General features: G+C 44.8%; 1 protein-coding gene across 4 annotated transcripts in view; it reads right to left on the bottom strand.

Annotated features, from left to right (window-relative positions):
• Positions 1-1,031: 1,031 nt before the first annotated feature.
• pdgfc (platelet derived growth factor c) overlaps positions 1,032-26,910 on the bottom strand; it is a 338,263-nt gene continuing 312,384 nt past the window's right edge. For all 4 annotated transcript variants that reach the window (XM_067992754.1, XM_067992746.1, XM_067992765.1 and 1 more), the window contains 2 exons: positions 4,054-4,268; positions 1,032-2,786 (listed from right to left, as the gene is read on the bottom strand). In XM_067992754.1, the coding sequence (XP_067848855.1) occupies positions 2,670-2,786; positions 4,054-4,268 (332 nt within the window). In that variant the 3' untranslated portion in view covers positions 1,032-2,669. The remainder of the gene's footprint in view (positions 2,787-4,053; positions 4,269-26,910) is intronic.

Here is a 26,910-nt window from a genome sequence, read left to right as displayed (position 1 = left end):
CCTATGCCTCTTGTGAAGGATGAAGCTTACTGATTTTAGCTTACATGCGGCTTGTGACAGAAAATCTTGCACCTAGGATTTGCATGATGTAGGCATTATTTCAGTGCTTACACTTTTGGTGTCCTTTCCACAGACTTGTAGACTTGATGAGTACAATAACAGAACTAGAGGGATGAGCTCTGATGGGCTGAATAGTCTTTTCTCATCCCTAACCTTTCTTCTGTTCTCATGGGAAATAATAGCTGTGAAACAGAAAAACAACACTAAAAGCACCATATTAACTGAACAATACTTTTTAAACTTCAAGGAAGTTAATTTCCTATCAGATATCCTAACTTGGGATTTCAAGGTTAGTTGATTACCATCCAGCAGAAAAAGAAACCAGTTCCTGTAAGTGATATCCAGTTAAATGTCACACAGTTCAAAGTTCAGATCTCAGCTGGCTGAATCCCTCTTTATAAATAGCAAAGACACTTAAAGAAATACTCCAGTGAAGCCCCAAAAAATCAGATTTGTGAGTCTGACCCTACTGTCCCATAAATCATGAATATGTGGCCATTGCCTCATTCCCTTGTTTGTTTTTGAGTGCCGTAGTATTTTGAAAATGAGTGTGGGCTAATATAGGAGTGGCATAAGTCAAATTTATGCTCCCAATGCTGAGGCAAGTGATGCCTAAAGCTGAAATCTTATTATAAGAATGTATATTTTCTCCCCAGGTAATACTTCATTTGGGATGAAATGGGAGGGGTATGAATTCAGCATCCAGCACTCCAAACATTACCCATTACATTTCATTTTCAAGCACTGTAACACACTGACAGTAAGTGTCAATTCAATATGTGGGACAACTATTTACACATATAAATGTCAGCATTTTTTAACCATAGGAACTGATAGATTTCAGTATTACATTCACAAATATGATTTCTATAACCTTCCACTTAAACTTCACTTCAACCATTTATTACTGCACAAAACCTTCTGAAGAAGTGTATTTTTTTTAAAGATTTACTGCAAAACAGTTTCACAAGTTGAGTTATTTTAATAAATCCATCTAATAGACTTTACAAGGGCTATTGATATTCAGAATAAAACCAAAGATTTTCCTCTTACTTCGTTTGATGAAAGCACAGACTTGTTTTCCATGTTGTATTACAGTTAGATTGGGTCTCACATTTCAGATTAATGAAGAACAAGGTCATTACAGCACTATATACAGAATATATATGCAGTTAATTGATTACTTTGTGGTCAAAGATCAAGAATAACTGGTATAGAAATATTCATAACCTTTACAAATCTAGTTGCTGCTACATTAGCTGAGAGGCACAAGTGAGTTTTTAACATTTAGTTTAAAATTAAATAAATACCAATGTGTGACCAACATGTGATGCAGTTTAAAAAAAACAAGTGCTTCAGAATTGTTAAACACAGTTTTCTAATTGCAAAATATCTCTAATTTTCTAAGAAACTGGCTTTGTTTTTTTGTAATGAATCATTTAATAATCCAGATGTTCTGGTTAGAAGATTACTTACTAGCTCAGTTAGTAAATTCACCATCGACACTCTGAGTTAACACAAGCCATTTGTAAAACTATATATTCTCTAACTTTTATGACTTTTCAGTGAAAAGGGAAAAAAAAGATTGGGTCAAACTAAGATACAGATACAACCGTTTTATGAGCAAAGTAGACAAACGAGTAGAAATTGGGTAGTACGATCTTTGGAATAGTAGCCACTATACAAAAAGATACACACATTGCACGAAGCACCAACACTGACAGTGCAATGACATGGCTGTGCTTTTAATCACACAAACCCATTTCCCTTTTTTGTAAAGTGTTGTAAATCATGAGTCATCTCAGACAATGCAAAAAGCTAAAATCTTAAATAAGTTTGGTACAAAATAGATACATTTAATGTGATATAAAAAAAAGCTTTAGTCATATTAGCCTAAATGAGAAGATTTAAAAAATGTACACACTTTCAGGCAATGCCTCAGAAAAGTTTGTCAAAGTAAGTCCTCACTCTCCTCAAATTCTGTATTTATCCAATACATTGTTCATTGGGACATTAATGCTGGAACATTGCAGCTGAAGTTGCAGAAGTACATGGAAAATTCTCTTTAAAAACTGCATGGAAGAGAATGATATTCAATGCACACCGGAAGTGATGTCACACAAGGATGAAGCGGCACAACACAAACAGATTTTCTTGGAAGTTTTCAGCAACATGGCTAGGAATACTGTAACCCACAAAGTAGGTGACATAAGCAGTAAGTGACTCCAGACATATTGTTTTTCCTGAAAAATATTTTCTGAACTTTTACTAGGTTCAGAACTGGAACAGTAATCTAAATAGCATTTATATCCTTCCACAGGTGAAAGAGAGAAAGGGAACCTGGAGTGCAATGCAAGAGCCATTTTCTCTGCTGTCATCGAGGAATTCAAACTTCATTTGGCTGTAGAGCTCTGCCCTGTATAATATTTTGCAGTTCCACCCATAGACAGGAGAGCCGATGTGTCTTGCCCCAAATCCACCAAAAAGCTAGAAAGTGGAAAGTTGAAAACTGAGATGACTGTGATTTCTGAGTAAGATAATGCATTCAGGCCCCATTGCTCAATGGTTCATCTCTCTGAAAGGTAAATGCTTTTAAAGGACAAACTGGTTTAACCTCCTGTTTTTCCTTTGCATACACAGTCACATTCTTCATGGTGCTCCAATCCCACATCTGCCAGAGATTTCTGCAATGGTTTCCCAGGGCTCCTATATCGCAGCTGAAGAACCTGAAAGAGTTGTAGGCCATTAAATTAAAACACCATGCAAGGTGAAGGGATTTTTCTTCTGTCACGTTTAGATTTTTTCAAACACTTATTGAATCTTCCATTACCAGCATACAAAAAAAGAGAATGATACACCTACATTACACCACTAATCAGTGGGGATTCTGTTCCTACAACAAAGCTCTTTTTTAAAGCTGTCTTTATAAAACAAAAGTGGCCCTGGCATCATTGTGACACTACCCAAATTCTTACTTGGGCCTCTGGAAACAGAAGCAATGTGTCATAGCAATGATATGCATTCCTGGACTGTGTCAGCTAGCACTTCGCAGAAGTAAATTGCATCACACAGTTGTCCATCAGCTATTCACGGTGGATCTTTAATCCACTGGTCTCTGTCAATCGCAGAGCAATTTTGGGATATCTGAAGTCAATCAACCAATGACCAATAGCTCTAGTGATAGATTTTGAATCCTAACCTCGGCACTGAATCTGCTGATGGATACCAAGCAAGCTGCATAGCCAAAGTGGCTCTACTTTTCTCCTTTCCCCCTCCTTTGGGCCACCTGTTCTCCATCTCTCCAGCTCCTCTTTCTCCCTTTCTCCTTTCATCACCCCAAGCTCAGTCCCCTTTCCTCTCCCTCTCTGCCCTCCCGCCTCCTCTCTCCCTCCCAACTACCTTCTCTCCCTCTTTCTTGTTTGGTCCCATTATCCATCTCCTCCCACCCTCGCACGCCCCCCCCCCCCAACTCTGCTTGATCTGAAAAATGCCCTTGGTCGTGAATTCCTATATGCAATGCCATGGGAGACCAATGAATTAATATATAAATAATATATGCACATACTGTACCATTTTAGACTATTTATTCAACTGCAACATGCTATTTTCTTTGCACCTTATTATTATTCATTTATATTTGGAGCATGAGAACTATGGGTTGTTGGGATGTGCCAAAAAGTTAAGCAGGTCATTCAGATTAATAGGAAAAATAACTCCTGCTTCCTACTCGCACAGACAGAATTTATGAACCCGCTAGAAAGTTACTAGTTCTGACTGGAGTGTAGTTGCTGACCTTCAAGAGATATTGAGACTTTTAGGATGAATCTTGGCTGTTCATGTGTAGGGTCTGAAGCGTTAAAAAAAAATTCCTGTTTTACAGAAATTTGCACTCCCAGCAAAGATCAGAATAGTTTTATTGCATACCATTATTGGAATGTTATTACACTGAGAATGTTTTTTTTTAAAAGAATCACTTAACTAGCTGCCGGATACCTCGTGGTATTTTTTTGAGACTTTGATGGGGACACATTGACAATCTTGGCAGCCAAGGGAGCAGCAGGCACAGTTTCCTCCACAGCGCTTTACCAGTAGACAGCCAGGCCAGTAGATAGTATCTGTCCGTTTAAGTTCCTCTCTCAGAGACACTGACATGTTGCGTGGTGTGCAGCTGTACAGCTTCACCTCTTCTTTCAGCAAGTTCAGGTCGACTGCATTAACAAGAACAAGGACACCATAAATAGCCACCTCTATTCATTTCCTAAAGCTTCCATTAATCTCAACAGAATATTTAAGAACATAATGTTATGGCATGACAGCAAGTTGTTCTGTCCATGTAGGTCAATGTCATCAGACTCCCCTAACTGTTTTTGACCCTCAATTCCCTACCTGGTAAAACTTCTGTTCATCTTAAGTTGTGTTCCAGGTTTAAATTTATACCCCTCTGCAGCCTCCTGCAACAGAAATCTGGGGCTCAATTTTGAAATGGTGGCGGGTTGGCAGCGGGGGAGGGGGTAAAGGTACACGTAGCAAACCCGAATAAACAAAACTTACTGTTTCCAACTTGATTGCTTCGTAATTGATGGTGATTAACGTGCTCTCTGGGTTTCGCGCCCAGCAGCCAGCCTGATTGACAGGCTGGCTGCTATCAGGAGCGGCAACGCAAGGTGGGTGGGGGAAAGAAAGAGAGAGAACAAGACGTAATCCGGAACTGGGATGGAAGCTCGGGGGGGTGGGGGGAGATCGGGGGGGGGTGAGGAGGGGGAGATCTGGGGGACATCAGACATCGGAGCAGGGTGGAAAGGTAGGTTGATTTTGTGTTTTAACTTCATGCAATGGTATTTTATTTAATTTATTTAGTTTATTTTTGCCTGATCCGGCCCTTCACAGCTGGTTTCACCAGGCATGAATCAGAAGCCATGGGAAAGCCACCAAGGTAAGTTAAAAATCGTTCTAACTACATAATCTGTCACAAGTGCCTTAAGAACTCAATGAGGTACATTTAGCTCTTTAACTATCATCCCGCCACTTCCGGATTCGGGACGCCTGCACGCACACAGGTGCATCCGTGGGGAACTCGGTGGGTTGGAGCCGGCTTCCGAACCCGAACGGGATTTCCCCGATTTTTGGAGCCCCCCCGTCCCCAACGCACCCGCAATTCCCAGGAAAATTGAGCCCCTGGTGTTCTTTTCTTGAAAGAATCTTGACGCTTAACTACCTATCATTCCCTTTCTTTATTTTTCCTATGTACCTGCCACCATGCTGTGTCAAATGTCGTAGAGTGGCAGAATGCATAAATTACATTCACTTTAAAATAAGGGAAGCTAGATAAGTACATGAGGGAGAAAGGAATGGAAGGATGTGTTGATAGGGCTATATGAAGTAAGGTGGGAGGAGGCTCATGCAGAGCATAAACACCGGCATGGACCTGTTGATCCAAATGGCTTGTTTCTGTGCTGTAAATTCTATGTAATTCTACGTTAAAAAATAAATAGCATTACAGAAATAAAGCATAGGATGTTGTTTTGTACAATCCACTGAGAAATATCAACATGTTAAGGAAGTTTTGAACCTAATTTTCTGAAAGAAAATTTTCTTTTCAGTTTGCTGAACTTATATTTCTGTTAAATACTCCAGCTTTTATTTGAGCTATAAAACAATTCATTAGCTTAGTCATTTAATAAGGCTACTTGAAATCGGAATCCATTTGGTTTGTGTCTATTTTTATTTGATTAAAAAATCCAATTTGTGATCTAATGCAGATGATCCCTGAAGAACAGGCATGCATAATGGGGCACTTGCTGTTTTTCCAGTTCATTTTGTGCAGTCACCATATTATACTGACAGAGTTTGTGGAATGTGCCATTATGGGCAGATTTTTAAAAGACTTTTTAAACAAATTTTATTATTGTACTGTGTGAACTGAAACCATATGATTTGCACGGTGGTCCAGCAGCTGTGTATCTGGGATATCGGTCTACCTGGTGGTCTACTGAAAGTAATGGATCTGAGGCATTTATTTCCCTTATGGTTCTGGAACTTTCTCTTGTCATTTGTTTTTTGATGCGGGTAAGGGTCTTGGTTTGAACTTTGAAAAACTTGTTGCTTGGTAGACAAAGTTAATGTATACAAGAGAATTTTAATTTGTATAAATCTTAAACAAATTTAGATACAGGAGTATCGTATCACTCAACACATTTCAGTGGAAACCTGTTATGTGCAACAGCTTAGAACAGACTGAATAAATACATGTACTTGGAAATGGGTTCATTAACACATCTAATGGCTTCCTAGGCCTTTTTAGAATAAACAAGTAAATCTTCCGTGATGTTGCACATGGTAAGTTAAGATTAAGTGTAGTAATCAGATAAATTCAGTTTTTTGATGAGGTAACAGAGTGGGTTGATGAGGGCAATGCAGCTGATGTTGTATATATGGACTTTGAAAAGGCGTTTGATAAAGTGCCACATAACAGGCTTATCAGCAAAATTGAAGCCCATGGAATAAAAGGGGCAGTGGCAGCATGATTGCGAAATTGGCTAAGTGACAGGAAACAGAGAGTAGTGGTGAATGGTTGTTTTTCGGACTGGAGGATGATATACAATGGTGCTCCCCAGGGGTCAGTGCTGGGACCACTGCTTCATTTGATATATATTAATGACTTGGACTTGGGTGCACAGGACATAATTTCAAAATTTGCAGATGACACAAAGCTTAGAAGTGTATTAAACAGTAAGGAGAATTGTAATAGACTTCAACAGATCATAGACAGACTGCTGGAATGGGCGGACACATGGCAGGTGAAATTTGACGCAGAGAAGTGTGAAGTGATACATTTTGGCAGGAAGAATGAGGAGAGGCAATATAAACTAAATGGTACAATTCTAAAGGGAGTGCAGGAACAGAGAAACCTGGGGCTATATGTGCACAAATCTTTGAAGGTGGCAGTTATGTGAATAGACTGGAGAAGTTGCGGTTGTTCCCCTTAAAGCAGAGCAGGTTGAGAGGAGATTTGATAGAACTGTTCAAAATCATGAAGGGTTTAGATAAAGTTAATAAAAAGAAACTGTTCCCATTGGCGGAAGGGTCAACAACCAGAGGACACAGATTTAAGGTGATGACAAAAGAACCAAAAGCGACATGAAGTGAAACTTTTTTACGGAGCGAGTAGTTATGGTCTGGAATGCGCTGCCTGAAAGAGTGGTGGAAACAGATTTAATTGTGGCTTTCAAAATGGAATTGGATAAATACTTGAAGGGAAAAAATTTGCAGGGCAACGGGGAAAGCGCGGGGGAACGGGACTAACTGGATTGCTCTGACGAAGAGCTGGCACGGGCTCGATGGGCCAAATGGCCTCCTTCTGTGCTGTAACCATTCTATGCTTCCATGATTCTATACATGGTTAATGGGCAGGGGATACAATTGTATCAAGGCATGGGAGGTCGTGGAGGGGTAGGAGGCACATAGGAGGGAGGAGGAAAGAGAGGAGGGTATGATAAGGAGAGGGGTAGTGATGGGGAGGAGAGGGGAGTGGGAAGCAGAGAGGAAAGAAAAGGGGAGAAGAAGAGAGTAGAAGACAGAGGTTGTGTGCTGGGATGCTTGTTTGTTTGGGAGGGGGTATTAATTATTGAATGTTTTGCTTGTCACTAGGGAGTAGGTTTCATCAAGTCCAGTATTGTGGCTCAGTGGTATGATTGGTTACAATATGCTTGACATAAATGCCAACTTTCACACCTTTAAAAGTAGGCCCTTCCATTTAGCTACGTGCACTGTTACTCTGTTGCTTCAACTACTTCCTGGAGCAAACATTCACTACTGCTGGAAGATTCATAATGCAATACAGTTTGGGTCCTGGTTTAACATGGTATTCGCAGTCTGCTCCAGGGACCTGTAGCACAGATCCTACAGAGAGTCTGTAGATGTTGATTTTTGCACGAGTTGGCCCTGTTACTAGGGGGTAAAGGAGATTAGATTGATCTACACATAAATAATGACAATCAGCTTATGAAGCAATATCCCAATCATTAGGGATTAAGAATGATTGATACGATGTGGTTGGACTGCTCTCCATTCACGATCTGTAGTTATACTGAATTACAGTGAAAGAGTGTCCTCCTTTTCTGCTTTTTAAATTTATCAAGAACATAGAGAGAGACTTAGGACATTGTTATTTATGTCCAGATTCGCTACGATAGGCACTCAAACTACCTTTCTTAAGTTCCAGAAAGGGTCAGTACAAGGACAGTACAGTGGGGCTGTAACATAACTTTAGTTGAGCACCACTGTACATAATGGGTGACATCACATGACCCTTGCAGCACCACTTACAGATGGTATACCAATGAAATGTTGCAGCCATGCACTGTTTTTAATATGTAATAGCTGGCGGGTCTTTATTTGTCTGGGATTATTTCAAAACCCCAGGAGAACCAAAATACCTGGTCTCAGTGCCAATTTGTAGAAGGTGTGGCTCCCTAAGAGTATTGAAAAATAATGATTAAACTCAGAACCTGTGGAAAGATCTTCCACAGGTTCAGCCTCAAAGGGAAGTGATACCATATCCACAGTAGCCGTCGTTGCAATTACTTCAATCCTGTTAGATTGGTTGTCAGAGGACTTGAAGGAGATCTGAGTGGGTGTGTTGGTTGAAGACCATTTGTGGTCAACAAATCAACTATTGAGCTAAGTTGCCCTGCATGGTCTCGGTTGCAGGAAAGGATGCCCCAGAGCATGGTACATTGGCGAGACCATGCAGACGCTGCGACAACGGATGAACGGACACCGCGCAACAATCGCCAAACAGGAGGGTTCCCTCCCAGTCGGGGAACACTTCAGCAGTCATGGACATTCATCCACCGACCTTCGGGTAAGCGTACTCCAAGGCGGCCTTCGAGACACACGACAACGCAAAATCGTCGAGCAGAAATTGATAGCCAAGTTCCGCACCCATGAGGACGGCCTCAACCGGGATCTTGGGTTCATGTCACGCTACACGTTACACCACCAGCGAACAAATGTTATCTGTTTTTAATATAACGGGTCAGTTGCTGTCTTTTCTATGTTTCTACCTCTCTATCTCTGTTTTTTTTTGTTTGTTGTTTTTTTTTGGTGATTTGTATATTCTGTGAGACCTGGCAGGTAACACCTGTCTGTCTGCACACTGATTGCCTTGGCAACGGGCAGTTGAAAAAACTGTCTGTACTCACCAAGCATTGTTCTGTGAATTATAAATGCGATTTCATCTCGAGGATTTCATTTTCACATCGTTCACCTGACGAAGGAGGAAGCCTCTGAAAGCTTGTGAATTTAAAATAAAATTGCTGGACTATAACTTGGTGTTGTAAAATTGTTTACAACACCAAGGGCAAAAGAGTAACTAGGGAGAGAGTAGGGCCTCTTAAGGATCAACAAGGTCATCTATGTGCGGAACCACAAGAGATGGGTGAGATCCTGAATGAATATTTCACATCGGTATTTACGGTTGAGAAAGGCATGGATGTTAGGGAACTTGGGGAAATAAATAGTGATGTCTTGAGGAGTGTACATATTACAGAGAGGGAGGTGCTGGAAGTCTTAACGCGCATCAAGGTAGATAAATCTCCGGGACCTGATGAAATGTATCCCAGGACGTTATGGGAGGTTAGGGAGGAAATTGCGGGTCCCCTAGCAGAGATATTTGAATCATCCACCGCTACAGGTGAGGTGCCTGAAGATTGGAGGGTAGCAAATGTTGTGCCTTTGTTTAAGAAGGGCGGCAGGGAAAAGCCTGGGAACTACAGACCAGTGAGCCTGACATCTGTAGTGGGTAAGTTGTTAGAGGGTATTCTGAGGGACAGGATCTACAGGCATTTGGAGAGGCAGGGACTAATTAGGAACAGTCAGCATGGTTTTGTGAGAGGAAAATCATGTCTCACGAATTTGATTGAGTTTTTTGAAGGGGTAACCAAGAAGATAGATGAGGGCTGTGCAGTAGACGTGGTCTACATGGACTTCAGCAAAGCATTTGACAAGGTACCGCATGGTAGGTTGTTACATAAGGTTAAATCTCATGGGATCCAAGGTGAGGTAGCCAATTGGATACAAAATTGGCTTGACGACAGAAGACAGAGGGTGGTTGTCGAGGGTTGTTTTTCAAACTGGATGCCTGTGTCCAGCGGTGTGCCTCAGGGATCGGTGCTGGGTCCGCTGTTATTTGTTATTTATATTAATGATTTGGATGAGAATTTAGGAGGCATGGTTAGTAAGTTTGCAGATGACACCAAGATTGGTGGCATTGTGGACAGTGAAGAAGGTTATCTAGGATTGCAACGGGATCTTGATAAATTGGGCCAGTGGGCCGATGAATGGCAGATGGAGTTTAATTTAGATAAATGTGAGGTGATGCATTTTGGTAGATCGAATCGGGCCAGGACCTACTCCGTTAATGGTAGGGCGTTGGGGAGAGTTATAGAACAAAGAGATCTAGGAGTACAGATTCATAGCTCCTTGAAAGTGGAGTCACAGGTGGATAGGGTGGTGAAGAAGGCATTCAGCATGCTTGGTTTCATTGGTCAGAACATTGAATGCAGGAGTTGGGATGTCTTGTTGAAGTTGTACAGGGCATTGGTGAGGCCACACTTGGAGTACTGTGTACAGTTCTGGTCACCCTATTATAGAAAGGATATTATTAAACTAGAAAGAGTGCAGAAAAGATTTACTAGGATGCTACCGGGACTTGATGGTTTGACTTACAGGGAGAGGTTAGACAGACTGGGACTTTATTCCCTGGAGAGTAGGAGGTTAAGGGGTGATCTTATAGAAGTCTATAAAATAATGAGGGGCATAGATAAGGTCGATAGTCAAAATCTTTTCCCAAAGGTAGGGGAGTCTATAACGAGGGGGCACAGATTTAAGGTGAGAGGGGAGAGATACAAAAGGATCCAGAGGGGCAATTTTTTCACTCAAAGGGTGGTGAGTGTATGGAACGAGCTGCCAGAGGCAGTAGTAGAGGCGGGTACAATTTTGTCTTTTAAAAAGCATTTGGACAGTTACATGGGGAAGATGGGTATCGAGGGATATGGGCCAAGTGCAGGCAATTGGGACTAGCTTAGTGGTATAAACTGGGCGACATGGACATGTTGGGCCGAAGGGCCTGTTTCCATGTTGTAACTTCTATGATTCTATGATTCTATGATTCTATAATAGTTGAAATAGGAGCATCTAATACCTTTAATTCCTCCTCTGAGACAGTACGTGGTTATCTAGGTAATATTTTGTGCTCTCCTGTGAGGCCTGTGCCTCTGAAGTGTAAAGGAAGGTATATTAGTTTGCAAATTCTCTGTTGATTTCAGAGAGGTCACTGGCGATATCCTATCTGCTTTTCAGATTGATGTTTGGCTTGATTCTGCTCATGCTTGTGCAAGGTGTACTCTGGAGAAAGGGAAATAGGGCTACTGTGGCTCCATGTGTGGCCTCCACGCAGGCAGAGCATTGCGGGAGAATCACCCCTTCAATTACATTCACTGGCATGGAAAAAGATCCGTGAAACAACAATCCAACTTGGATTACACAAAATTACATTGAATTTACAGCACAGAAACAAGCCATTCAGCCCAGATGGTCAATGCTCCACATGTGCCTCCTCCCACCCCTCTTCATCTAACCCTATCAGCATACCCTTCTATTCCTTTCTACCTAGCTTCCCGTTAAATGCATCTATGCTAGTCGCCTCAACTACACCTTGTAATAGCAAGTTACTTTCAGGACTATTTTTCAGCAGCTCCGTGGCTGCCATTTTGAAAATTCAGTTAGAAACAAAGAAAAATGAATTGTATAAGCCTCCCTTGGATCAGAGAATCATAGAATGGTTACAGCAGTGCTCAGAATTGGACACAATAGAAGTTTACAACATGGAAACAGGCCCTTTGGCCCAACATGTCCATGTCGCCCAGTTTATACCACTAGGCTAGTCCCAGTTGCCTGCACTTGGCCCATATCCCTCTATACCCATCTTACCCATGTAACTGTCCAAATGCTTTTTAAAAGACAAAATTGTACCCGCCTCTACTACTGCCTCTGGCAGCTCGTTCCAGACACTCACCACCCTTTGAGTGAAAAAATTGCCCCTCTGGACCCTTTTGTATCTCTCCCCTCTCACCTTAAATCTATGCCCCCTCGTTATAGACTCCCCTACCTTTGGGAAAAGATTTTGACTATCTACCTTATCTATGCCCCTCATTATTTTATAGACTTCTATAAGATCACCCCTAAACCTCCAGTTATGTAAAGTTCAACAAAACCTCATTGCTTTTGTAGAATACTAAAGCTTGGTATTTAGTTGCTTCCAACCTTTATACACAGAGATTCCCCTTACACACACACCACACCCTAGCTAAGCTCTCCTATAAAAAGGATACAAGAGAGTCCCAAATTGATACCCACCACCTGAATATAATTAACACTCATTGATATAAATCATACAATTAACACAGTATACATTCCTCCAGTCTGAAAAACAACCATTCACCATTACTCTCTGTTTCCTGTCACTTAGTCAATTTCATATCCATGCTGCCATTGCCCCTTTTATTCCATGGGCTTCAATTTTGCTGACAAGCCTATTATCTGGCACTTTATCAAACGCCTTTTAAAAGTCCATATACACAACATCAACCGCATTGCCCTCATCAACCCTTTCTGTTACCTCATCAAAAAGCTCAATCAAGTTAGTTAAACACGATTTGCCTTCAACAAATCTGTGCTGGCTTTCCTCTATTAATCCACATTTGTCCAGGTGATAATTAATTTTGTCCCAGATTATCGTTTCTAAAAGTTTCCCCACCACCGAGGTTAAACTGACTGGCCTACTGTTGCTGGGTTTATCCTTACACCCTTTTTGAACAAGGGTGTAACATTTGCAATTCTCCAGTCCTCTGGCATCACCCCCGTATCTAAGGATGATTGGAAGATTATGGCCAACTCCTCTGTAATTTCCACCCAAACTTCCCTCAGCCTCGGATGCATCCCATCCGGTCCGGGTGACTTATCTACTTTGATCTTATTGAATGGCGGAGCAGGCTCGAGGGGCCGATTGGCCTACTCCTGCTCCTATTTCTTATGTTCTTATGTAAGTACAGCCAACCTTTCTAGTACCTCCTCTTTATCAATTTTTAGCCCATCCAGTATCTTAACTACCTCCTTTTTTACTGTGACTTTGGCAGCATCTTCTTCCTTGGTAAAGACAGATACAAAGTACTCATTTAGTACCTCAGCCATGCCCTCTGCCTCCATGCATAGACCTCCTTTTTCGTCCTTAACTGGCCCCACCCCTTCTCTTACTGCTCGTTTATTATTTATATGCCTATAGAAGACTTTTGGATTCCCTTTTATGTTAGTCGCCACTCTCTTTTTGCCTCTCTTATTTCCTTTTTCACTTCACCTCTGCACTTTCTATATTCAGCCTGATCAAAGAGGAATACGCTGTAGCACTGACTCAAGGAGTCACGAGGAAGTTTTAGCCCTATGAGTCAATATACAAACAAAGAAATGGAAAATACTTTGTAAAACCACAATTCAGCCACTTTATGGAATTATAGTGCAATGTTAAAATTGTGATTACAAGAATTGTATGTTTAATTCCAAACCATTGACTAATTGAACTCTGATTTTTAAAAGTATCTATTTAATAAAAACCTTTCTTCTAATTTCATGATTCCTTTATCAATCGTAAGTTATCAGTTTACATAAATTCTGTATTTCAAAGTCCCCAATGAATATCCTCATTTTGTTACATCAAGATGGCACATACACAAATTCATCAGTGCACACAGATTGTATTTGCTTCTGTTGTTAAATGAGTAAAAAAATCCTCAATGGACCTCAATAAACAAAATGTAAGGAATCACATATAATGTGTGATTAAAGGCACTATATTGTCAGGAGTTTCTACAGGGAAGAACATATACTCCTTGGGAGGGACAATCAGAGGATAGGTCAACTCAAGCTGGGGCATATCCTTCAATCCGCAGTGCATAGAAAGGATGGAATTCAGGCCAATGCTTAGGATGGGAGAATGGAGCTGGCAAATCAGCTGGAGTCTTGCTAGCAGCTGCTGCTTTTCTCAGAAGTGCTGTTTTTAAGATGGGACCCTCTAATTGAAACAGGATAGTTGAGAGTTATGCACTGCGATGCAGTTCCACAGACAATGGAAAACCTCTGGTGCCTTGCCCAAGTGGACATTCTTCAGGTGCAAATCTAGACACGAGTACCACCTATTTGTGAACATTTGAGAATTTTAATATTAAATTAAGAAGATAAAAATCCACCAGAAACATTTTCAGATTGGGAATTTAGACCCACAATACGTATTAACTAATTAGAGTATGTGGTTTTCCCTTGTGTAAACTCTGCGGTAGGCTGAATAATAAAGGCATGATGTCATGATTCGGGAAGGCAATGTGGAAATCAAAACATACTTGTGGGTAGCAGTCTACTCTGAAAAATGTCTATTAATTATATCTGAAGAAGAAAAATCTATTGGAACACATTTAGTACTCCTTTGGTATCATTCACATTTGTTCAAACTGGGATCCAAGCCAGGATTTCATGTTGGGTTGGATAAAGTACCACTGTGCCTGGATGATGTAGCATTGTTAAAGTGGTCTAGACCCAGACTGTTTGACAGGAAAATTCCAGCCTCTGGCAAGCATTCACACATCAAACTAGGAGCAGCAGCAATGGGAATCTGTGCAGTATGTCCCTACGGAAAAATTTCATCAGTGCAGTACTATATATGTAACTGACTTCATAAAAATATCTGAGTAACTCTTAAGTTGATAGTATCTAAATAGACAGTTATACAACACCTTGAAAGTTTAGCCCTGTAACAAACAAACACTTAAATCCAACAGTAATTCAGTGTCACTGTATAGACCAGTTTATTGTTTCATTTGTCTTTGGGAAGTTTTATGTCCCCCTCCCCCCTTGTTATGTAGGAAACAATTAAATAAACTTTTAGTCTTACTATGCTAACCTGCAAAACTGTGAATAATGATATCAGCAGAGCAGCTTGCTTCAGTAGAGATTAATTCTGGACTAGATCATTTTTCTCAGTTTGCATACGCATATATTCCACTGGAATTAAAGCAGAAGGTAATCGCCAAGCACAGTACTTTTTACAGCTAAATGTGGAGATGTGGTAAAATCATTCAGATTTATTTGGGCATCAGCTTTGCCTTCACAAAACTGCAGCAGATACTAAACTTTTTTTTAACTCAGTGGGAGCCAGTGTGGTACAGCAAACCACAGGGACACTTGATTTTAAAATTCTCATCCTCTTGTTCTAATCCCTTCATGGCCTTGCCCCTCCCTAGCTCTGTAACCTTCTCCATCCCTACAACCCTCCAAGGACTCTGTGTTTCTCCAACTCTGGCCACTTGTGCAACCCTCACTTCCTTCGCCCCACTACTGGCGGCAATGCCTTCAGCCATCGAGGTCCTAAGCTTTGGAATTCCCTCTCTAAACCTCTCCATCTCTCCTCATTTAAGACACTCCTTAAAACCTACTTCTTTGACCAAGCTTTTAGTCACCCATCCCAATAATTCTTTGGCTTGGTGTAAACTTTTGTCTGATTATGCTCCTGTGAAGTGCCTCGGGACGTTTTACTATGTTAAAGCTGCTATATAAATGCAAGTTGTTGTTGTTGTCAGCTTGGCTCAGTGATCGCGTTCTCACCTCTGAGTCAGAAGATTGTGGATTCAAGTCCCACTTTGTGACTTGAGCACAGAATCTAGGCTGACACTTCATGCAGGACTGAAAGAGTGCTGCACAGTTAGAGGTGTTATCTTTCAGATGAGGTGTTAAACTGAGACCCTGTCTGCCTGTTCAGGTGGACATAAAAGTGTCCCGAGATGAAAAGGTAAAATTAATTCACTTACTGCCTGAGGCCCGCCCAATGCAATTTTAGAGCAGGTCCCGATTAAGGTTCAAAACAGGCGAAAGCCTTATTAATATATTTAAGTACCTTTAAGAACTGCTGCAGGCCACTCCAAAAATGTTTACAAAAAGCTTTTTACATGAGCTTGCAGGAGAACCATGACATTACTCCCCACCTTAAAGGAAAACTACCATCTCAGTTCCACAGAGGAGCCGCAGGATTTTCCTCCCCACCCCCCCACCCCGCCCCACCGCCACTAGTCAATGAGCTGCCTGGCCACTTTCATTCAGCTCTGACAACTCACCAATTCTATTATAATGAAGTCCGACCATGAAAATGGATCGGGCCTCTCGCTGACGTCATTGGGCAGGTGGGTGGAGCAGAGGCCCCACTCCCCACCCACACGATGTGCGCCTGATACCAAAATTAGCCTCAATGAGTTTGGGTAAATATTTATTTCAACATGGTGGGGATGTAGGGAGGAGGAATGACTTATATGACACAGTATTTAGAGTTTAGAAGGAATGAGAGAGAGTAGTTCAGAGGAGCAATGACCATGATAGTACCAGTAACAAAGAAAAAGTTAAGAAAGAGTGCAAGGGAGAGAGGGTGAATGCTGGAGGTGAGAGAGGGGTCACCTACCACATTACTGAGGACATTGGCATATACTCAGCACTAGATCAGAGTGATTTAAGAATGATAAATCTATGAATTCAACACTTCAGTACTCTCTCAAATAATGTGCACCAGCTTCCTCTCTCACACAGAAAACATGTGAAAGGCCCCTTGTATAATACCCATCACTATAACACACAATTTTCTGCTTCCCAAGGCAGACAAGTGAGGGCCTGGGTATTAGACTGCAGGAAATCAGACTATATCACAAATCCTGCAGTACCCATTTCCCCATTGTATGTTTATTTTAAACAAAGGACAGTCACATCGGAAACTAATGCCTTCTCAATGAGAACAAAACAAATTATTTGTAATAAGTTCCACATTGTCCAATTTGAATTACCTTGAGCTCCCAAAACAAATTATTGGAGATATTTGAATACTTTTATGTTTCTGGGGAAAATATGGTTCTGCTCTACTGCTTTGTACTTACATTTGGGTATTTAAATTTGTCATTCAGAAGTTAACTCTTCATTTTCTTATGTTAATGAAAACATGAGCCTAGAAACTACTGTTGTTGATGTTATTGAACACTTAACATATCGGCCTGAATTCTCCTCTTGGTGGCGGGTTTGCGGCAGAATGGTGATCACATCCGCCAATATGAAACTGCCAATGACCCAGCGTAATTTCTTCATTAGTCATGCAGGGCACTTTGGAAGCCAAAAAACCACCCTTCATTGGTTTATCACCATTGGAGAAAGGAGAATACAGCCAGTTAAAGGGAAGCATCTCTTCTCAGCAGGATGAGAGTGGAAAAGACAGAGAGTGTTGTTCCTCCTCAGTAGGTAGACTCGGGGGCCTCAATTTTAACCCCACTCACACAGCGAGATGATGGCCCCGACATAAGAATGGAGAAGGGATGGCAGCGGAGTGGGAGGGATTGGGCGCGTGGGTAACCCGACCAATAAAAAATGTCCGTTTCCCACGTGATCGCAATTCAATTGGTGCCACTTAATGTGGCTTCCGGGATTGCCATCAGAAAGCTGCGCAGCGGGCAGACTGCGCACCCACATCACAGGCTGTCAGCTGGAGGAGCTCTATTTAAAGGGCCATTGCTCTAAAGGCTTTTGCTGGAGCAAAGACCCAGAAATCACAATGGAGCAGCACAGGGGCGAGGCTGCTCCAAGGTTTAATGATGCCTCACTCTAGGTGCTACTGGATGGGGTGAGGAGGAGGAGGGATCTGTTTGACCCGGTGGACGGGAGGAAGTGGCCTGCCTCTGCCACCAAGAAGGCCTGCCTCAAGGTGGCAGAGGAGGTCACCAGCAGCAGCAACATCTCCCATACCTGGATCCAGTGCAGGAAGCGCTTCAATGACCTAACTAGGTCAGCAAAAGCGAGAACACTTACTGATTCTCCTACATTCCGTGTTGCACATCACCGCAGCGCACCCCCCCGACCCCGCTGCAACTCATTCTGCATTGCCAAGACTACTCTATCACATTACTCCCCACACCCACTTAAGGCTCATCCTCAACTTACCTGCACTTCCACAGCACTTCCTCACCTCCCCATTAGTCACCCCACCACTACCACTCACCCCAATCCTGATCCAATGTGATGGCTCTGTCTCATACTCACCCTCTGATGCATCTATTTCACAGTCAGCCTTACCCAAAACAATGCATTCATCTGTTGGCCACTTCACCATCACTCACTCACACGTCTGTTCTTTGTCCCATTCTAGAAGAGAGCGCAAAATGCACGGGAGAGGGTGAGGATTGGAGGGGGGACTCCACAAATACTGGTCCTCACAGACGCGGAGCAGGGGGCGCTGGAGCTGAGCCATACCCTCGAGTGCCTGTCCGTTGGTGACGGCACGACTGGCACCCGACAAACGTCTGGTGACACAACTTTAACATTCATCACACACAATATGAATTGATGTTAACATGCCTTGCCATCTTCGATACCTCAGTATGCTCATCGCAACATGACACATCTGTGATGATGCCTTATGTTCTCTTATAGGGCCTTCAGCAACCGCAGTGATGGCAGAGGGCGATTCCTCAGAGGACCTGCCGGCCTCTGAGGGTGCACCGTCACATCATAGCGAGCCATCCACCAGCACAGACACTCACACCTTGGTGGGTTCTCAGTTAGTTGAGTTGGCACTTGGTGAGTCACCACACACAAGTGAGCACGAGCAGACACTGGTGGCAGGGGCAGCTGTGGAGAGTCCGCGTCGGTGGGAGCTCTCCTCTCCAGGCTCTGCTCAGCTGGACACAGATGCTGAACCCCTGGGGCCAGCCCTTAAAAGGAGAATGATCGAGGGACAGCAGCACATTTACGAAGTACTGGAACAGGTGCTACGCGCACTCTCCACAATCGCGCAGAGGATGGAGGAGTTCAACTCCTGCATGAGTGGAATTTTTTTTTTCTTTTATTCGTTCACGGGATGTGGGCATCGCTGGCAAGGCCAGCATTTATTGCCCATCCCTAATTGCCCTTGAGAAGGTGGTGGTGAGCCGCGTTCTTGAACCGCTGCAGTCCGTGTGGTGACGGTTCTCCCACAGTGCTGTTAGGAAGGGAGTTCCAGGATTTTGACCCAGCGACAATGAAGGAACGGCGATATATTTCCAAGTCGGGATGGTGTGTGACTTTGAGGGGAACGTGCAGGTGGTGTTGTTCCCATGTGCCTGCTGCTCTTGTCCTTCTAGGTGGTAGAGGTCGCGGGTTTGGGAGGTGCTGTCGAAGAAGCCTTGGCGAGTTGCTGCAGTGCATCCTGTGGATAGTGCACACTGCAGCCAATGTGCGCCGGTGGTGAAGGGAGTGAATGTTCAGGGTGGTGGATGGGGTGCCAATCAAGCGGGCTGCTTTATCTTGGATGGTGTCGAGATTCTTGAGTGTTGTTGGAGCTGCACTCATCCAGGCAAGTGGAGAGTATTCCATCACACTCCTGACTTGTGCCTTGTAGATGGTGGAAAGGCTTTGGGGAGTCAGGAGGTGAGTCACTCGCCGCAGAATACCCAGCCTCTGACCTGCTCTCGTAGCCACAGTATTTATATGGATGGTCCAGTTAAGTTTCTGGTCAATGGTGACCCCCAGGATGTTGATGGTGGGGGATTCGGCGATGGTAATGCCGTTGAATGTCAGGGGGAGGTGGTTAGACTCTCTCTTGTTGGAGATGGTCATTGCCTGGCACTTATCTGGCGCGAATGTTACTTGCCACTTGTGAGCCCAAGCCTGGATGTTGTCCAGGTCTTGCTGCATGCGGGCTCGGACTGCTTCATTGTTTGAGGGGTTGCGAATGGAACTGAACACTGTGCAGTCATCAGCGAACATCCCCATTTCTGACCTTATGATGGAGGGAAGGTCATTGATGAAGCAGCTGAAGATGGTTGGGCCGAGGACACTGCCCTGAGGAACTCCTGCAGCAATGTCCTGGGGCTGAGATGATTGGCCTCCAACAACCACTACCATCTTCCTTTGTGCTAGGTATGACTCCAGCCACTGGAGAGTTTTCCCCCTGATTCCCATGGACTTCAATTTTACGAGGGCTCCTTGGTGCCACGCTCGGTCAAATGCTGCCTTGATGTCAAGGGCAGTCACTCTCACCTCACCTCTGGAATTCAGCTCTTTTGTCCATGTTTGGACCAAGGCTGTAACGAGGTCTGGAGCTGAGTGGTCCTGGCGGAACCCAAACTGAGCATCGGTGAGCAGGTTATTGGTGAGTAAGTGCCGCTTGATAGCACTGTCGACGACACCTTCCATCACTTTGCTGATGATTGAGAGTAGACTGATGGGGCGGTAGTTGGCCGGATTGGATTTGTCCTGCTTTTTGTGGACAGGACATACCTGGGCAATTTTCCACATTGTCGGGTAGATGCCAGTGTTGTAGCTGTACTGGAACAGCTTGGCTGGAGGTGCAGCAAGTTCTGGAGCACAAGTCTTCAGCGCTACAGCTGGGATGTTGTCGGGGCCCATAGCCTTTGCCGTATCCAGTGCACTCAGCCGTTTCTTGATATCACGTGGAGTGAATCGAATTGGCCAAAGACTGGCTTCCGTGGTGGTGGGGATATCGGGAGGAGGCTGAGATGGATCATCCACTCGGCACTTCTGGCTGAAGATGGTTGCAAACGCTTCAGCCTTGTCTTTTGCACTCACGTGCTGGACTCCGCCATCATTGAGGATGGGGATGTTTGCAGAGCCTCCTCCTCCCGTTAGTTGTTTCATTGTCCACCACCATTCACGACTGGATGTGGCAGGACTGCAGAGCTTTGATCTGATCCGTTGGTTGTGGAATCGCTTAGCTCTGTCTATAGCATGTTGCTTCCGCTGTTTAGCATGCATGTAGTCCTGAGTTGTAGCTTCACCAGGTTGGCACCTCATTTTTAGGTACGCCTGGTGCTGCTCTTCTACACTCCTCTTTGAACCAGGGTTGATCCCCTGGCTTGTTGGTAATGGTAGAGTGAGGAATATGCCTGGGCCATGAGGTTACAGATTGTGCTGGAATACAATTCTGCTGCTGCTGATGGCCCACAGCGCCTCATGGATGCCCAGTTTTGAGCTGCTCGATCCATTCTGAATCAATCCCATTTAGCACGGTGGTAGTGCCACACAACACGTTGGATGGTGTCCTCAGTGCGAAGACGGGACTTCATCTCCACGAGGACTGTGCGGTGGTCACTCCTACCAATACTGTCATGGACAGATGCATTTGCGACAGGTCGATTGGTGAGGACGAGGTCAAGTAAGTTTTTCCCTCGTGTTGGTTCGCTCACCACCTGCCGCAGGCCCAGTCTGGCAGCTGTGTCCTTCAGGACTCGGCCAGCTCGGTCAGTCGTGGTGCTGCCGAGCCACTCTTGGTGATGGACATTGAAGTCCCCCACCCAGAGTACATTTTGTGCCCTTGCTACCCTCAGTGCTTCCTCCAAGTGGTGCTCAACATGGAGGAGGACTGATTCATCAGCTGAGGGAGGACAGTAGGTGGTAATCAGCAGGAGGTTTCCTTGCCCATGTTTGACCTGATGCCATGAGATTTCATGGGGTCCAGAGTCAATGTTGAGGACTCCCAGGGCCACTCCCTCCTGACTGTATATCACTGTACCGCCACCTCTGGTGGGTCTGTCCTGCCGGTGGGACAGGACATACCCAGGGATGGTGATGGAAGAGTCTGGGACGTTGGCTGAAAGATATGATTCTGTGAGTATGGCTTTGTCAGGCTGTTGCTTGACTCGTCTGTGGAACAGCTCTCCCAATTTTGGCACAAGTCCCCAGATGTTGGTAAGGAGGACCTTGCAGGGTCAACTGGGCTTGGTGTTTTGCCGTTGTCGTGTCCAGTGCCCCGTCCGGTTTTATTCTTATTGTGACTTTTCGTAGCGAGATTTTACAACTGAGTGGCTTGCTAGGCCATTTCAGAGGGCAATTAAGAATCAACCACATTGCTGTGGGTCTGGAGTCACATATAGGCCAGACCGGGTAAGGACGGCAGGTTTCTTTCCCTGAAGGACATTAGTGAACCAGATGGGTTTTTATGACAATGCAGTCGTTTCATGGCCATCTTTACTGATACTGGTATTTTAATTCCAGATTTTTTAATTTAATTAATTGAATTTAATTAATTAAATTTAAATTCACCAGCTGCCGTGGCGGGATTTGAACTCATGACCCTGGATTTTCGTCCAGGCCTCTGGATTGCTAGTCCAGTAACATAACCACTATGCTACCGTACCCGTGAATGGTGGCACAGTTACGGGAAGGAATCTCTGAGATACTGTCACAGGAACGTGAGCAACTCTCTGAAATCTGGCCTCCATTGAGCTTCAAGCACGGCTTACTAATGTGCCCATACAGGCCCTGATGACAGCCGTTCGGACTCAGGGTGAACAACATTCTGCTACCTTAAACACGCTGACAGATACTTTAGAAGTGGCCTTCCAACGCATTACACATGTCCACCACACTGTTCTCCAGCAGGGTGGTAGGAGTGAAGTGGGTCTGGCCTAGGGGAGGGATGATGGCGAAAGAGGACATGGAAGTGAGGACGCCACTCAAAGCGCCCCCACATCTCACCCGTTGTCCCCTCTCAACTAGTACCCACAATGCTGCCTCCTCTCCAGGTGGCCAAGTCTGCCCCTGCACAGGTGCAGGTGGAGCAGTCTTTGGAAGGGCCCTCAAGGGCTCCAAAACCATGAGGGCGCAGGCCCAAAGCATCTGAGCAGTCAGGGCATGAACACGAGCAACATGCCACTACCTCTGCTGCAGCTACAGGGGATGCACCACGTAGAAGTAGTTGGAAGAGAACGGTGGAGGTGTTGTGAGCATGAAGGGGATGCACAAGGGTGTTTGACAGACACATATTTTTCATTTATATTTGCTTTTTGTTAAAGTGACATTAAATGTTATGATTCTCACCACTATTGCCATGTCTTGCTCATTCTTGACAGGCTTTTGTGATAGAACCCTTTCATGAGGTTCACCATGAACGGTGACACTTGATGCCACCCATTGGGTCACTTTACATTGGGTGCATGTGTAGTTGCAGGACTGTTTTGTGCAGGGAGGGGTGGGCGGCCTTCTTTCTGATGTTAGGAGAACCGTTCACATATCAGTGACTCCCTGGCCTCACGGGTAGCCAGTTGACCCGCTGTTCTGCCCATAGGTTCCTCCTCCTCCTCCTCAATGTGGGTGGCAGATGTGGATGGGGCCTCCTCAAGTGGCTCCCCTCTCTGTTGTGGCGTGTAACACTACAAATAATGCGTCCCACTCTGTCTGGTGCGCATTGAAGCGCTCCCCTAGAATGATCAGGACACATAAATCGCATCTTGAGCAGCCCTATATCATGCTCAATTGTCAACCTGGTAGGGATGTGGCTGTCGTTGTATCGATGCTGTTGCTCGTTGATGGGGGTTCTGAGAGGTGCCATGAGCCACCTATGCAGGGGGTATCCCTTGTCCCCGAGGAGCCAGCCTTAAGGGTGTTTGGTGCGTAGAAGAGTGCTGGGATGTTGGATTCCCTCAGGATAAAGGAATCGTGGCAGCTGCCAGGGATTCTGGCACAAGGAATCTTCTGCGGTTGTCACAAATGAGCTGAGCGTTGATGGAGTGATATCCCTTTCTGTTGATGAACAGTCCTGGCTCGTGTGGAGTTGCTCGTGTTGCTATATGGTGCAATCGATTACAACCTGCACCCGTGGGAAGCCAGTCACAGCATGGAATCCCACTGCACTCTCCGTCTGGCTGAGGTCGTCCATGAGGTTGTTGACATACTGCGAGGCTCTACGAAATAAGCCGTCGGTGACCTGTCTTATGCACTTGTGTGCGGATGACTGAGAGACCCCGGCAATGTCCCTGGTGGCATCCTGGAATGATCCGGAGGCGGAGAAGTTGAGGGCAGTGGTGACTTTGACAGCGACGGATAATGAGATGCCGCTCGGTCCAGCCGGGAGCAGCTCGGCATGAAGGGGGCTGCAGATGTCTGCGACTACCTGGCGACTCACTCTCAGCCTCCATATGTACTGCTCCTCAGAGAGGTCCAAGAAGCTGAGCCTCGGTCTGTAGACCCTGTGGCGAGGGTAGTGCCTCCTGCAATGTCGCTCCCTCTGCTGTTGCCCTCTGTGCTCTTGTGCAGGTGCCTGCAGCGCCGTACTGTGTTGTGGAGCTCCACATGGTGGAAGTGCACACCATGCCTGGTGAGGCTGGTGATGTTGCTCATCCTCGGATGTAGTGGTGAATGCAGCCATGGCGCCACCCATCCTGGTGATGTGAGTTTGGGGGGGGTCCGAAAAGTAGTTAAATATGTGTGAACAGAAGAATTGTGAGTGGAAAGTAAGAATTTTCAGTGAAAACACAAAGATCTCGCAGCCAATAGTTTGTGTGAAAGAACTGAGTGCCCTGCTGCAATAACTCACCTTTTCTCCCCATCTGTCAAACAAGCATTTGAATGTCCAACTGGCTGCTGGCTGAAACACGTCAGGCAAAACATGAAGTGTTTCCCACAGCACGAGAAATAAGGTGATGATGTTTAAAAATTGGACCCGTGCCTTAATGTGGACAAAATTAAGTACTTTAAGTACTTCAAGTATGTACAGAAGTCTCTTAACTGTCATCCTGCTGGCTTTAATTGTCGGTGGGACCTTCACATTCGGCCCAGACGGGTCAATGAGGAACCCGGAAGTCTGCGGGTCGGAGCCAGGTTCCAAACCCGCTCGGGATTTCCACGATTTTCGGAGCCCCTCGCCCCCAATGCACCCGCTTCTTCATTCCAAAATCAACCCCGACGTGTGGGTTGATTTTGGGTCGAGTCGAATTACCGTCCCGAGACCGCACCATTCCTGCCCGACGGTATCGTACCTTCACTGACTTTGAAGTTGGCCGAGCCTTCCACTACAGGGAGCCGGGGAACTAATTTTGAATTCAAAAGTCACAGCCTGATGATATCATCGGTACCACAACATAATTATAACGACAAGTCAGGGGGAGTCCTGCACGGTGTAAAACCTGACGGCCGAACCACAGCGGGAGGCGGGACCGGCCAGAAGAGGCCTAGGTAAGTTTTGAAAAATTGCTTTTGGGAGAATACCTTGTGGACCAGGAGGAGCAGGAGTACTCCCCACAGGCTCTACAACGAGTCCTTGGGCCTCCCCAGCCCTAACCTTGCCTCTCCCTCTGTGTACTGGCATCAGCTGCCAGAGCCCTTGCCCAGCGCTAACTTTATGCTTCGGACCATTCCTTTGGTTCGCCAGCCTCCAAAGGCTCCAGACCCAATTTCCCACTCATGCCTGCTGGCCTTGAAGTCAGTCCTGCCGGTTTTGGGAGGGAGACTGTCCTGCATTATTTAAATGATGCCCAGAAGTTAAAATGGCTCAGGCCTCATGCTGGGGTTAATGTGGTTGTTTCCCTCTCGCCCGCACCCCCCGTCCACCCATTTCGAAAGCTCCCCCAGTTAAAATCGAGGCTGGATTGTCAGGAGCTGAAACGGCCCACAAATTTTCTGATGAGTCAGTGGAGATGTTTCTGGCACAAGTGAGGCCAGGAGAAACCATCTGATGAAAACTGAAGGAAGGGGGCTCCACAGGAGAATGGTGCAGGCGGCCTGTTTGGAGGTAGTTGAGGCAATCAGTACAATCTCCACCACCCCAAGAACTGCCACACAATGTAGGAAAAGGGTCAATGACCTCATAAGGGTGGAAAGGTTATTCAATATACATTCTCTACTATTCACACAGCTTCACTCACTTCATTACTTTTTCTCTCAAAGCATCTGGGTGTCAGCGAAACTCACTACTGCTAAGGGCAACCTCTCCAAACATTCTAGTACCTTCTTTACTCAAATAAGTGGAAAAGAGGGAGAATGTTGTTCCTCCACAGAGAAGGGAGAAATAACTGCCCTCAGCTGAGGAGCCAATGGACCCAGAGATGAGGGGCCCAGTATTCAAAAGAGCAATGATTCGGGAGCATCGATCTCATGCTGAGGCAGTGGAGAAGGTTTGCGCACATAGGGTTGAGATATTGGACAAATGGGAGGAGTCCACTACCCACATCTGTAACACATTACAAGACGTTTCTCATAACCTGCAGAACACCCTAGAGACTGTGTCAGCCAATTGCTGCAGCATCAGGACAACAGGAAGAGCTTCTAAGGACATTGGTGGCTTCTGGGGTGGCAGTTGCTAATGCTTCAGTACATGCTTTGAAGAGGGCTTTCATTGGGACAATTAGGTCTGTGATGACACCAATCATTAGCACAGCTGAACCTGTACCCAGCAGCAGTGGACTGTAAGGAGTGGTCGCATCTGTTACAGTCTTCGAAGAGTGACAGTGAGCCGGTTTCCTTAATACCCCTTCTAATGCCTTCACATGAGGGAGCTTCAGACATGGGCCCAGCACTCTTCACTACTGAAAATGCCATAGCCAGGAATCTGTTCCTCTGAAACAGCAGTTACTCTGAGACAAGAGTCAGGGAAATCATTCCAATCACCAACTGCTCAACTTCATCTCACTCAAGAAGCACTTTTAGGTCTGGTAGAATAGGAACTAGAGTAAGTTAGGTAGCTGGCACAAACGATAGTCACTGTGTTAAGAAGTAGTTGCAGATAGGGACAATGAATTTCTGTGGCATTATTGTTTAAAGTGATCACAGCTTGATCACATAAAGTTGTGAGTTCATTTCTGTGTCTGCTTTCAACTTTTGGGAGCTGGATGATTGCAGGGGAAATGTAGATTTCTGCCTTATGAAGGACTTGCCAGAAATCTTTGAAAGTAAGGGACATTTTGAGAGAGTTCAGGGGCAGAACAGGCAGGTGTGAAGTGACTATTTGAT

This window comes from Heptranchias perlo, chromosome 1, assembly GCF_035084215.1.
Source record: "Heptranchias perlo isolate sHepPer1 chromosome 1, sHepPer1.hap1, whole genome shotgun sequence".
In the NCBI taxonomy this organism is placed as follows: Eukaryota; Metazoa; Chordata; class Chondrichthyes; order Hexanchiformes; family Hexanchidae; genus Heptranchias; species Heptranchias perlo.
The sequence above is the reverse complement of the archived record's forward strand: the minus strand, read 5'-3'. Positions and strand labels throughout refer to the sequence as shown.